The sequence below is a fragment of the Echinops telfairi genome, unplaced genomic scaffold (genome assembly GCF_000313985.2).
Source record: "Echinops telfairi isolate 266 unplaced genomic scaffold, ASM31398v2 ScPeMD7_70;HRSCAF=299, whole genome shotgun sequence".
Taxonomy (NCBI): Eukaryota; Metazoa; Chordata; class Mammalia; order Afrosoricida; family Tenrecidae; genus Echinops; species Echinops telfairi.
In genome coordinates this window covers 44817046-44829583 of record NW_022103968.1, presented here as the reverse complement: position 1 = coordinate 44829583, position 12538 = coordinate 44817046, and the positions used below count along the sequence as shown (strand labels likewise).

At 34.9% G+C, this 12538-nt stretch overlaps 1 protein-coding gene across 1 annotated transcript in view; it reads left to right on the top strand.

Annotated features, from left to right (window-relative positions):
- Window positions 1-12538, top strand: part of PCDH15 (protocadherin related 15) — a 952716-nt gene that overhangs the window by 538674 nt on the left and 401504 nt on the right. Inside the window, exons 12-13 of the mRNA XM_045291300.1 lie at window positions 5568-5702; window positions 8177-8326. Coding sequence (XP_045147235.1) covers window positions 5568-5702; window positions 8177-8326 — 285 coding nt within the window. The remainder of the gene's footprint in view (window positions 1-5567; window positions 5703-8176; window positions 8327-12538) is intronic.

The window sequence follows — 12538 nt, the reverse complement described above, 5'->3', positions numbered from 1 at the left end:
GTCACGCTGCTGCAGCAGAGAAAGCCGTGTCCTTCTCCTACAAACTGGTTAGTGGTTTCCAACTGCTGACCGTATGGCGAGCAGCCCGATTCATGACTACTACACCACCAGGACGCCTCCATTATTGTCCATACAATTTTGAAATTTAGTATAAACAAATTTCATTATGAATATTAATAAAATATCATTATGAAATGTAGCAGAAATTAAAATTTCTCATGAGTAGGTTTAATAATAGTATAAGTATTAAAAGTCTATATTGGTCCATGACATACATGACTAATTCATTATGTCAGTGTTTCTGAAAAATTCTAAACTTGGAATTGAGCCCTTTGAACAGAGTGCTGCAGATCGCTGCTACGAATGAACTCAAACTGACAGATGAGCTAAAAATAAGAGCAGGCTTCAAAAATTTGTGGAAAATTGCATTAAAAGATAATGAACATTTTTCATGAACTTTTTGAAGCGGCTTAATAGTCTTGTATTTTTTATGTTATGCTTTTTTCATTTATGTGTATGTTCATAAATACGCATGCAACTACATATGTGTGCATATATATCTGAACAGCTTCAAAAATTTGTAGAAAAATTCATTGTCTTTCAATTCACTTTTCCATGAATTTTTTGAAGTCCCCCTTGCATATATATTTCTGTGCTATGTGTGCCTATATATCATCATATATAAGCAAATCATCATGTGTGTGTTCTATCATACATTTTCTCATAGAACATCATCTTTGAACATAGTTTTCCATTATTGCAGTGTTCTATTTAATGGCATATTTTTGCATATTTTCAATTCATGTATTTGTTTTCTTTTCATTTGTGCATGTTATTCCTTTACATTCATAATATTGTGTTCATTTGAGTGAATTTCATAGTTAATTTTCCTTACCATATATAATATAATATCTAGTGAAGTAAAGTATATACTGAATGAATACTTCAGGGTAAAAAAAATACTGCCTTGTTTTGTGGGGGAATAAAAGAATAATTAATAATGGGCCAACAGCATACTTATTAATTTAGAATACTTATATTTACTTTAAATGCCTTTATGTATATAAGAATTTCATAATATCACCTGTTTCTATCAGAAGATTAATCTAGAGAGTTACCTGTTGATTCATAGCCTAGTCCATCAAAGCAATGAGCATCCAGCTCTCAGATGATTAGAAGTTCTAGCTGTACTGCCAATCATAGTATAACTCACATGTGGCCACAGAAATTTGATGTTGATACTATAAATACTACTCATAAAATTAATAAAATACATGGTACATATTGTGAATTAACCCAAATGAGTCAGATCTAAAGCTATTATTATCCTAAGGACTTAATCTAAAATATTTTACACTTGAATTATAATCTGAGTATTTCCAAATCTGTATTAGTAAAGAAACACCAGGATATTCACCAGTAAACTCTCTATATATGCTATATATTCATCTTGAAAGTTTATCAATTTAAACATACATAATTTTCCAGAAGCTGTATTTAATCAGACGGTAAGTATGCAAGGCAAGTTAGAGTGTGCTATGAACCATGCTAGCTGAATGTATTGTGTAACCTTCTTACTTAAAATTGATACTCTAGAATTCTGGCAGCAGTCATTTTATTCTCGAGCTACTTATCATAAAATGACCAAGAAGTCTTTATTAACTCTGATTATCAAATTGGAGGCACTCTGTATAAGGAGCCTTGATATCTGTATTATCTTTCAGAGAGAAAACGTTTCACAATGAAAATCTTAGGGCCCTCACAAATTTGTCAAAGAGAAGAATCAGATGGTTGTATATACACTGGTTTAAAAGATAATGCTCATTGCAGTATTGCCCCGTCATACCTCATAACATATAAAATGCTCTAAAACACTTGAATATGTGATGAATATATGGATGAGTATACTTAACAAATGCATTTATAGAAGCCAGGAGAAGAAAGAATATGGATCATATTAAGATAAAAAGAAAAACAAAAGGATTTGAGCAGAGGAGAAGTAAATGTGTGATAAACAAGTCATACAGCAAAAATACACAGCCTAAATGATGTGGCCTACATTATGAGTTAAAGAAGTCATGTTAGATAGGACCACTGATAGAATATTCAGAGAACAGATAAAAATATATGAGCTTAAAAGTGTAACTGTTATGCAAAAGCAAATAGAAACACTTATAAAAGTAGATATTCATGATTACTTTTAAAATTTTAAGTGAAACTCAAATGTACTATTTTTATAATTTCCACATTAATAATTGACTTTTATCCTACTTGACACAAAAATATATAAAAAGAGAAATTTTAAGTGAGGCTTAAACTGTGCTGCCCTGTACATTTCATAATTTCATTTTATAAATACAAAATGTGTTTCCTTTATTAACCAACATATCAGGGGGTACCCTGAACAGCTCCTCTGTGCTGGGCAGAGAGGAGCTTTCTTGTCACATTTTCCCCACCAGGCAAGCAAGGAGCAACTCGCTCTGAGTGAGTGCACCCAGTGGCATCACCAGGAAAAGTTCTCTCTGGTCACAGTGATTTTTTCATAAAATCAGTTTCACTTGAAATTTGTTTCTTCTGTGTTGGCCAATTTAAGAGAAGAGTGTGCAGCTCTGAAATTTTATTTCCTACTCTGGAAAAATGCTGCAGAAATGGTGTTGTTGTTGAACAAGGACTGCACAATGTGAAAAACTCCAGGAAACTAGTCCTTTTTTCATTTCAAAAAAGGTGAGATGTCAATTGATAACAAACCTCATTCTGGCTGTCCACCCTCCCAGATGAACAAAAATGTCAACTCAAAATGCATTTGGAGTTCGTTCCACCAGGTCAGCCGGTTAATCAAGCTTTCTATTTAGAGATTCTGGAGAGACTGTATATTAGTTTGTGACAAAAATGGCCTAATTTGTGGCAGATGGGGAACTGGTTTTGCCACAACACTGCACCTGCTCATACAGCCTACTCAATGTGCCACTTTTTGACAAAAACAGCACGCCTCTCTTTACTCACACACCTTACTCACCTGCCCTCACCACGCGTGAAGGAAGAGAGACATAAAGGACTAGGATTTGACAATGTAGAAGAGGTGAAGGAAAAAAAAAAAGGGAGATGCTGTCAGCCATCCAAACAGATGAGTTTGAAAAATGTTTCCAAGATGGAATCACAAATTTGACAAATGTTTTAAGTGTAGTGGCGAGTACTTTGAACGTGATAAGATTGTTTTGTCAAAAAATGTAAATACATAACTTTGAAAAAATTCCATTTTTTTGGTACCCCTCAAAAAATGAATCAAAATGCTTCTCTTTGTATATATGATGAATAGTTGAATGACATAACAGAAAAGCAACTGAGGTCTCTGTCTGAAAATATAAAAATGTACAAATATTGACTATGCACATATCTCACTATCTTTGATAAATTTACAATTAATAAATAGCAATTATTGTTTACAAGAGGATTTCAAAAAATTCATGGATAAGTGGAAGTTCATGGATGTTTTGCACAAACTTATAAATGACCTCTCCTATTGTATTCCAGAGTAAACATAGTACCAAACTAAAACCCAACCCGCTGCCACCACGTCGATGCTTGCTCACAGCAGCCCTGTAAGACAGAACAGAGCTGCTGCTGTGAATATCTAGGGCTGTAACTGTTCACAGGACTAGAAAGCCCAGTCCTTTTCCCGAGGAGAAGTTGCTGGTTTAGAACTACCTCTCAGGTAGATAACAATTCAATGCATAATTACACCACCACCAGGGCTCGCAAAATACTGCATAAATCAAACATACGATCATAGAAACTACCACAGAACAAAATATTATGAATATATAGCCTGTTTCAGGTTCAAATGAAAATATCAATTCCAAAGTCATAAGAAATCGATATATATTTCAATTTTTAAAAGATTTTTTGTTTTATAAGTCAAAATACTTTCTACATTAAATTATGCAATAATTGTTGTTGAAATTAAATTCACTTTTCTGTAGTATTGTAAATTTCAACTTTCTCACTTGTAAATTTGTTGTACTATGGGTTTCACTTTTGATAAAATAACAAATGTTAAACAATCCCCTACTGTGTCTCAGCCCTGAAACTTTAATGGCAAACAATAACATATCATATTAAATCAAATTTCATGATGGTCTCATATTTTTAAATCCAATATCTGTTTATGCTTTGTGTCATAATGATTTTTTATTTATGTAAAATTTATTTATCCCTTTTCCTAATTTCCATTATCTTCTTGATAGTCAGAACAAGCAAGCAATAAAACCTAAACACATTGCCATCAATTCTGCCTCCCTCACAGAGACACAAAAGGACAGAGTACAATTATTTGATAGTTTCTAATGCTGTAAATCTTTGAAGAAGCTGGCTGCTGCATGGTTCTCCTATGGAGCAGTTTTGGATTTGAACCACAGACCTTTTGGTTACCAGTATACTGGATACAAGCTTAATTACTACTTCAATATTCTCACTGGATTTGTTTTAGCCGACTCTGTCTTTCATTGTAAAGACAACCCATTTTATATATTTATTATGCTTTCAGAATTTCAGAGATTAATACCTTGGGGTATTGGAAACAGTGCATTGCTTACTGGAGAGATGTGAGACTACAAATCCTTTTCTCTCAGGACTAACACTCACATTTTAAGATTTTCCAGTGCTAAGTTGATTATTTCTCAATCTTGAACATTTGACAATGCCCTCTTCTTCAAGTATAATTAATCTTGTCTGTAGAACACAGGTTCTCAACCTGTGGGTCATGACCCCTTTCGGGGTCGAACGACCCTTTCACAGGGTCACCTGATTCATAACTAGCAAAATTACAGTTATGAAGTAGCAAGAACAATAATGTTATGGTTTGGGGTCCCCAGAACATGAGGGACTGTATGAAAGGGTCGTGGCATGAGGAAGGTCGAGAACCACTGCTCCGGACGCTCATTACGAACATAAATTTGTATGTTTTCATCTAATCAACAAAAAGTTATCAATTAAAGTAGATATAATTTTTCCATTTGGAGAATAGTTACAATATTAAAAAATTTTTAAATGACAAGAATGATATTTATTGTTAATGAATAATTTATGAATTTTGTTTTTATTTTACACCCTAAGTTAGAACTGAATTGTAATATACATATATGCAGTTCATTACTACAAATTGAATGATTATAAAAGCCTATAACCAAAATTCTGGATTCCAGTTTCCTTTTCTTCATATTATTTATTATTTCTCCATCAGAGAGACCTTCTAGAAAACATTATTAATAATCAGTAAAAAGTATTCAGTAAGATTTTCTGCTCTTTGGAACTTCCTGTTAATTTTAATTTTGTTCACATTAATTATAATTTGTATTTGCTTCAAAATTTTGTTTTCTTTACAAGATATTATAATCTAGATGATTATCTCAATTCAGAACTGCTGTTCAATCAAAGCTCTCTTTTTAAAGGAAATTCTTATTATAGTAGTTTTCTCTACTAAAAAACTGAAAAGTAAATTCCAAATAAGAGACGAATAGCCAAGTTTTTAATGTAACATTATAAACAATGTTTTGTTTTGTTTTTCATAGACAAAAGACCCAGAGGTCCACCTGTTTTTGAACGACTACACCTCAGTCTTCACTGTCACACAGACTGGCATCACGCGCTACCTCACCTTACTGCAGCCTGTGGACCGGGAGGAACAGCAGACTTACACCTTTTCGGTAAACAGCACTTATATACGCATGCATACATGTATGGAAGTGAGAGAGGTGGTTCCTGAGAACTGAAAAGTCAACTGTTTGAGAAGACTGTAGTGTTTTAAAGTAGCACTAGAGAGATTATCAATAATAAAAGTTCTTCAGATTAATTTTTCACCTTACATTTATCAGTTTATATAGTTGCAATCCTGTACTTTCCCGGAGTAGAAATGTAATTTTCAGATCAAAAATAAACAAACAGGGCTATGAGGTTGTATCATAAAATGATCAGAAACTTACATTGAGATATTACAAGTATGAACCCAGAGAATAAAGAACGATTTCTTAGTTTTCTGGTTGTTACGATGGTGGGAAGGGGACGGTAATTGCTGGTATCTCACGAGTAGACACCAGATAGCTGACAAGTCTATTATAACGCACTGGATAGTCCCATCACAACCAAGCGTTATTGGGTCCAAAATGTCAATCTGTGGAGTCTCAGAAATCCTGAATTGAAGTTAACCAAGACAAAGGGAAAACAAACAGGTGGTTTATTGATGTGCTGGTAAATGGTGACCATGGAATAAGAAAGAAAGCTCTCACACACATATACAGGACTAACAGATTTGAGAGGCAGACAAATAAAAATTAAGGTCTTGCATCACACAGAGAAACTTGACCAGTTGATTACAGCAGATGTAGTTAGGTTGAAATGAATTACCTTATTGTTTGATCTCCCTTTTTGAGCCATATTATTGCTGTTTCAGTTTTTAATATTTCCTACTTTTTTATTGAAGATTTTCTGTTTTGTCTAGTTATTGTTGTTGAGCATTTTTATTTGTTTGTTTCTGTTTACTTGCTTCCTCCTGTGATTTGTATGATTTTCTGCAGATGAAATCCAGGATAGGTAGATCTTTAGGAAGCGTCAGGAGACTTGTCAAGGGGATGGCAGGTGAGGATGGAGGAAATAGGGAAATGACATCATTGAGTACATGAAGAAAAATCTCTGAAATTGATGATGGTGATGATTGCACAAATCATCCTAATATTATCAAGTGATTAAATTGTATAAGATGTGAAGTATAACCCAATAAAACTAAAATAAATAAAATCATTTTTTAAAAAGGGCGAGGTACTATACAAGATTTTGAAATAAATTTTATCTAGGTGGAAGAAAGACATCAGCTGACCTAAAAGGACAGAGAAAAAGGCTTGTAGAGGAGTTCTTTCAGAAGTCCGCACTGAGCCACTCGAACCATTGTGGTCTAAGATGCTGCTGAATGGGTTCTGACTCAGTGCCTGATGTGCAGTAGAAGGCAGTACATCAGTGCTGTGTCCTGAGACATCCACAGACATGTTGCTATGTTTGAGTCCATTGTGACAGCCACTGAGTCGATCTGTCCCACAGATGGTCTTCCTCCTTTTTTGCTGACCCTCTACTTTATCAAACCCACTGCCCTCCTTCGGGGACTGGTCCTTCATGATAACATGTCCTAAGTAGGGGATAAGGAAGTGCTTCATGCTCCTTTCAAAGCTCATGAACTTCGAAGTGTCAGACGTCAGGTGGGGCAAGTTTGGCAATAGTGTAGAACTGCTCTTGTTCTTCAGCTCTTAAAAAAGAACAATGCCATTCAGAAACCCTTTTTAATTAATTTCAATGAGTTTTAATTACCAATTTTTAATCACTATTGTAGAATTTCTACTTTCTTGGCTGCTATAAGCATGATTATTGTAAAAGCAAGTACATTTTGTGTGCCAAATAAGTAAAAGTGAAAGGTATTTTTTCTTTAAAAACCAAGCAAACAATAGATCATCTTTAAGAATCGTTTATGTCTGCCCACTTACAACGTTGAAGACTGTTGATATCCACTTATCTAATTATCCATCTATCTATTTAACTGCTTAATTTTTTGGTGGTTCATGTGAAAGTTGAAAAATCAAAGTGGTTTTTCATTTAAAAGTTCACACATCCCAATACAATGATCTAAAAAGAAAGAAAAAAAAGCAGACATCAGAAGAAAAAAGTTCATACAAATTTTTTGAGTGGCATTGATTGCAAGCTACACGGTAATACAATGTATCAATATTCTTCTCAATTTCTTGCTGTGTTTACCGTTTTTATTTGCTTTTCTTCCCGTCACTTCTTGTCTTCTGAGCTTGATCTCTTCGTAGCCCCATGTGGCCCTTCCAAAGCGGTCACAGCATCTGGCTCCAGTGTCATTGAGGCTCGGGTTTGTGTGTGGTCTGTTAGTCAACATCTGCTCATTCATATGTGCTTCAAATTGAATATGTTGACAATAATACATAATCTTCACTATTTTCTTGAAACCTGTTGATATATGTAGTTGTATAATTTTGTCTTTTATGTAGCTGATAAAATAAGCTACCATCTTTTTAATCTGTCAATCACGTAGAAAACACTCCTTAAATTATTAAGGAGTCTGTCCTATTTGTATTTCAAAGATTTCTCTATTAAGTGGATTTTTCTCTTCCCAAAGATAACAGCATTTGATGGTGTCCAAGAAAGTGAGCCAGTTATTGTCAATATCCGAGTAATGGATGCAAATGATAACACCCCAACTTTCCCTGAAATATCCTACGATGTTTACGTTTACACAGACATGAGCCCTGGCGACAGTGTCATACAGGTAACTACCCATAGTATATGAAGATATATTCAAAGCAATTTTGCATGATTGTTTCACTATGGACAGTTTAAGGAATTAAATTAATTTAAAATGTATTATATGATATTATCTAGGTATAAAATGTTAGTTATTTTTCCAATAAATAGACAGTGATATACATACTAGTTATTGAATTGAAATACATCTATTTTATCTTAATAGCAGATTTTCTAAAAAGTTAATTTATTCAAGTGCCATTTATTATATATGAAGTTTAAAACTTGAAATAGTTCTATAGTATTATAGAAGTAAGTTTTCCTGGTGCCACAGTAGTTAAGAGTTCAGTTGATAATCAAAGTGTTGACAATTTGAACCGATCATCTGCTGGGGCGGGGAGAGGGGCAGAAGATAAAAGCCTTGGGGCAGCACTGTTAACATTGGTTTGCAGAAATAATTAAATTGCCCCTGGCAATAAAAACTAAGGAGCACATTAATAAATGTACAAGCAACTACTACACACTGGTTATTGGATCCAAAATGAGACAATTATAGCAGAGGAAATTTAGATTCAATACCAAATGGTTTTATTAAAATTAGAGAATGTTGGAAAAATAATTCCTATTTGCCTTACCATTGACTATATTTTTGCATTTAAATTACTTGTAGACTAGTTTAGAATTTCATGAATGAAAATGGTAAAGATGTGAGAATCCCAACTGATGATTTTGAATAATCTGAGAGTTAGTTAATTATGGTACGTCTCAAACTGACCAGGCATCCACAGTTCTCGGGAGCTGTTTAGGAATACATATTACCAACATTTGCTTCTGATTTTCTGAATAAAGTTCTCCAGAAGCAATATAAGGGAGGGTGTGGGTAAGTGATATCAAATGCCAAACACCAATGATTTCAAATGACCCACTTTGTAAGTTCCACTGATCCACATTTTCTTCTAATCCTGAGAATCAAAGTTCACAGCTTAAATTTACTTTCAGGCCAGAAAAGTCATGAATTTATGTGTTTTGAAGAAGTCTAATGACACTGTTATTAGTAGATGCTATATATATATATACAAGTGTTATTATTCGTGTTTAAAAAGCAGTCCAAATGCCTCCGCAATGTACACAATTCTTCCTGCTAGTACCCTTGATTTTCTCTCCAGCTTCATTTTGGCCTTATACTTTCTTACACTCTACTCCCACTTCACTGTCTCCAGTGACGTGCGCGGACCTTCTTTTTGCAGTTGCCTGCTGCCTTTCTCTTGCTCTCCTTTGCTTCTTTACTTTGTTTTTGCCCTGCAGGTTTTGTCTAAGAAAGCATTTCTCAGTGATTCTCTGTAGGTAGTTCATACCCACTCAGCTGCTCGGAGGGAGAATAAAAACCTCTTGATCTCCTCCTACAAAGATCACAGTCTGGAAGGCCCTGTGAGGTGGGTCCTACTCGGTCACATGAAAGTCCTATGAGTCGGAAGACTCCAAGGCAACTAACAACAACAACAACAACAACAAAAGTAACAGTTCTTCATAATTCTTTCTTGATAACTCTTATACCCACCACTCAGCAGTTTTTAAACGATGATGTATCCTCATGTGTACATGGACTGAAATACCCCAATATATTGCCACTGAGTCAATTCTGATTAGTATTGACTTCGGATGGGGTTCCTGAGATTTCAGGTCTTTAAAGATGACACCCACTCCTTTCACTCTAGGGGTTTTGGACCACCAAACCCTGTGATCAGCATTCCAACATCTAGCATACAGCCTCCAGGGTAGCGGTTCTCAAGCTGTGGGTTGAACAACCCTTTCACAGGAGCCGCCCAATTCATACCAGTAACAAAATTACAGTTATGAAGTAGCAATAGAAATAATGTTATGGTTGGGGGGTCACCAAAAGAAGAACTGCATGAAAGGGTCCCGGCATGAGGAAGGATGAGAACCACTGGTCCAGGGCTTCTGATCGGAATAGATGGTTAATTATCTTAGTTAGAACCCCACCTCATAGGGTTTGTCTCCCCCTATCTAGTGTCTGTCACTAGAACCTCCTCTATGTCAAATTTTTACAAGACTAGCTCATCTATTCTCATCTGGCACAAACTTGATCACAAACAAGTTTCCTTAATAGTTCAATGTCACTATAGTTCCTCATCCTCCCCACACCACAATTACTCATACACATTTTTTTTCTGATCAACTCACTCTCTCATTGTAACCATCTGAGGTTAACTTCTACCTCATTTTACAGTGCCATATATATCGTTTTCCTTTTCTCAATCCAACAAAAACCTTGAAGAGGTCTATGACTGTCTTATTTGCTATTATAATGTTAGCATAGGCCAGCATTTTGACCATGCAGCAGATAAATGCAAAAGCTCCACAAAAGCCAGAAAAATTCTATTATCTTTTAATTCTATCATTTCAAGAACTTTTGGAAGCCCCTTATAGTATGACCAACTTTTCATGTTGTCACACCTCATTGAAATTGAAATAATATAATGCTATGTCTATCTTGTGGAGGAGCCCTGGTGGTGCCCGGCCTAAGCAAGGGCATGACTTCTAATTGAAAGGTGAAAGGTTAGATGGAAGGCAGCATGTGTTCTGTAGCAGAATGATGTCGCAATCTGCTCCCACAATTATTACAGCCGTGGAATCTAGATGAGCCATTCTACCTTGTTCTATAGGGTTGCTATGAGTCGGAATCAACCTGACGACAATTTTTTGGTTTATCTTTGTTCTGTACATTGGGTTAAGATGTGCTTTCTTGAGTTACATATATAGAAAGGGGCGATCTTAGAGCCTCTATTTCTAAGCACCAATTGAGGTTCATGCCTTGTTTGAAAATCCTCTGCTGTCTGTGGTCCTGCAGGGGATGGGCTGCAAATGGCCATAATGCATTTTATTCCGATTTGGGTTAGGGCACTTGTCACATTGCCAAGTTCATCTTTTTGCTATCTGTCTTGAAGGCAGAAGTATAATTATTTGATTCATCATATTTTCATAGCATGTGTATCTGTAGTGCCCCAAATATAGAAAGAACATATATGATATAGATGCTTGATAAATGTTTGAGAATCAAAGAAAGAAGGCTACAGACAAGCAAATTGAGTGTGTGACAATAGGAGCAAATGGGAGGGTGTAAAAGTAATGGTATTCATTTCTAGTCAATTGAGGGCTCAAATGGCTCAAAACTACCTTTTGTTCTTATTGAGGAAGTCTTTTGTAGGGAGCAAAATTATAGCTTATACAGATAAAAAAAGTGCCAGCTATTGTCAAATTCTTATTTAATTAAACTTGATTCTCAATTCTATAATGACATAACTGGGGGAAAAAGTAAGTTTATACAGAAAAACAACCAGCAGGGAACTGGGAAGTGTAACTAAGAAAATGTGAGCAATTATGTGGGAGAAGAGCATCTCACGAAATGTTTGCCTTAGGGGGTCACTAGCCTAATTCTGGCATTTGAAGGCTACAAAAGTTAATTTCCCTTATGTATTTCTTTATAAATGTGATCATTTCTTCTTTTATATTTTATATATTTCCCTGAACTATGCAGATTACAAAGACAAATTGTTGTGTGGGCCTATATACCTGTTTTTTTAAATATTTAAAAGGAAAGAAATGAAGCTTTATAATTAAGATCTTTAATATTATTCCTGGTATATGGTAAAAGAGTGGCATGCTTATAAAATATCTGTCAGGAGCCTAGAAATAAAAGGGGAAAATCCCACTGAGAGAAAAACCTTATAATAATTTATAAATATGATATATGTATCCTTTTAAGGATCACAGAGTCAGTCCCTAATGTCTACCATTCACCTATATGCATCACAGTGAACTATAGATAACCTTCAGAATATTAGGAACTTAGAATCACATGCTTGTATTCATGTGGAAGGTGTACATGGATCAAGAGGATGCTGTGCAAACTATACATGGGAATATTGCAGGGTTAAAAATCAGGAAAAGAATGCAACAGGGTTATATCCTCTACCAACACTTATTCAATCTATATGTTAAGCAAATAGAGAAGTTGGATAATATGAAGAAAATGTGGCATCAGGATTGGAGGAAGGCTTATTAACAACTGGCAATAAGCAGAAGACACAATCTTGCTTGATGAAAACGAGGAGGATTTACAGCCTTTCTTTTTTTTAACATTTTATTAGGGGCTCAAACAACTGTTATCCCAATCCATACACACATCAATTGTGTAAAGCGCATTTGTACATCGTTT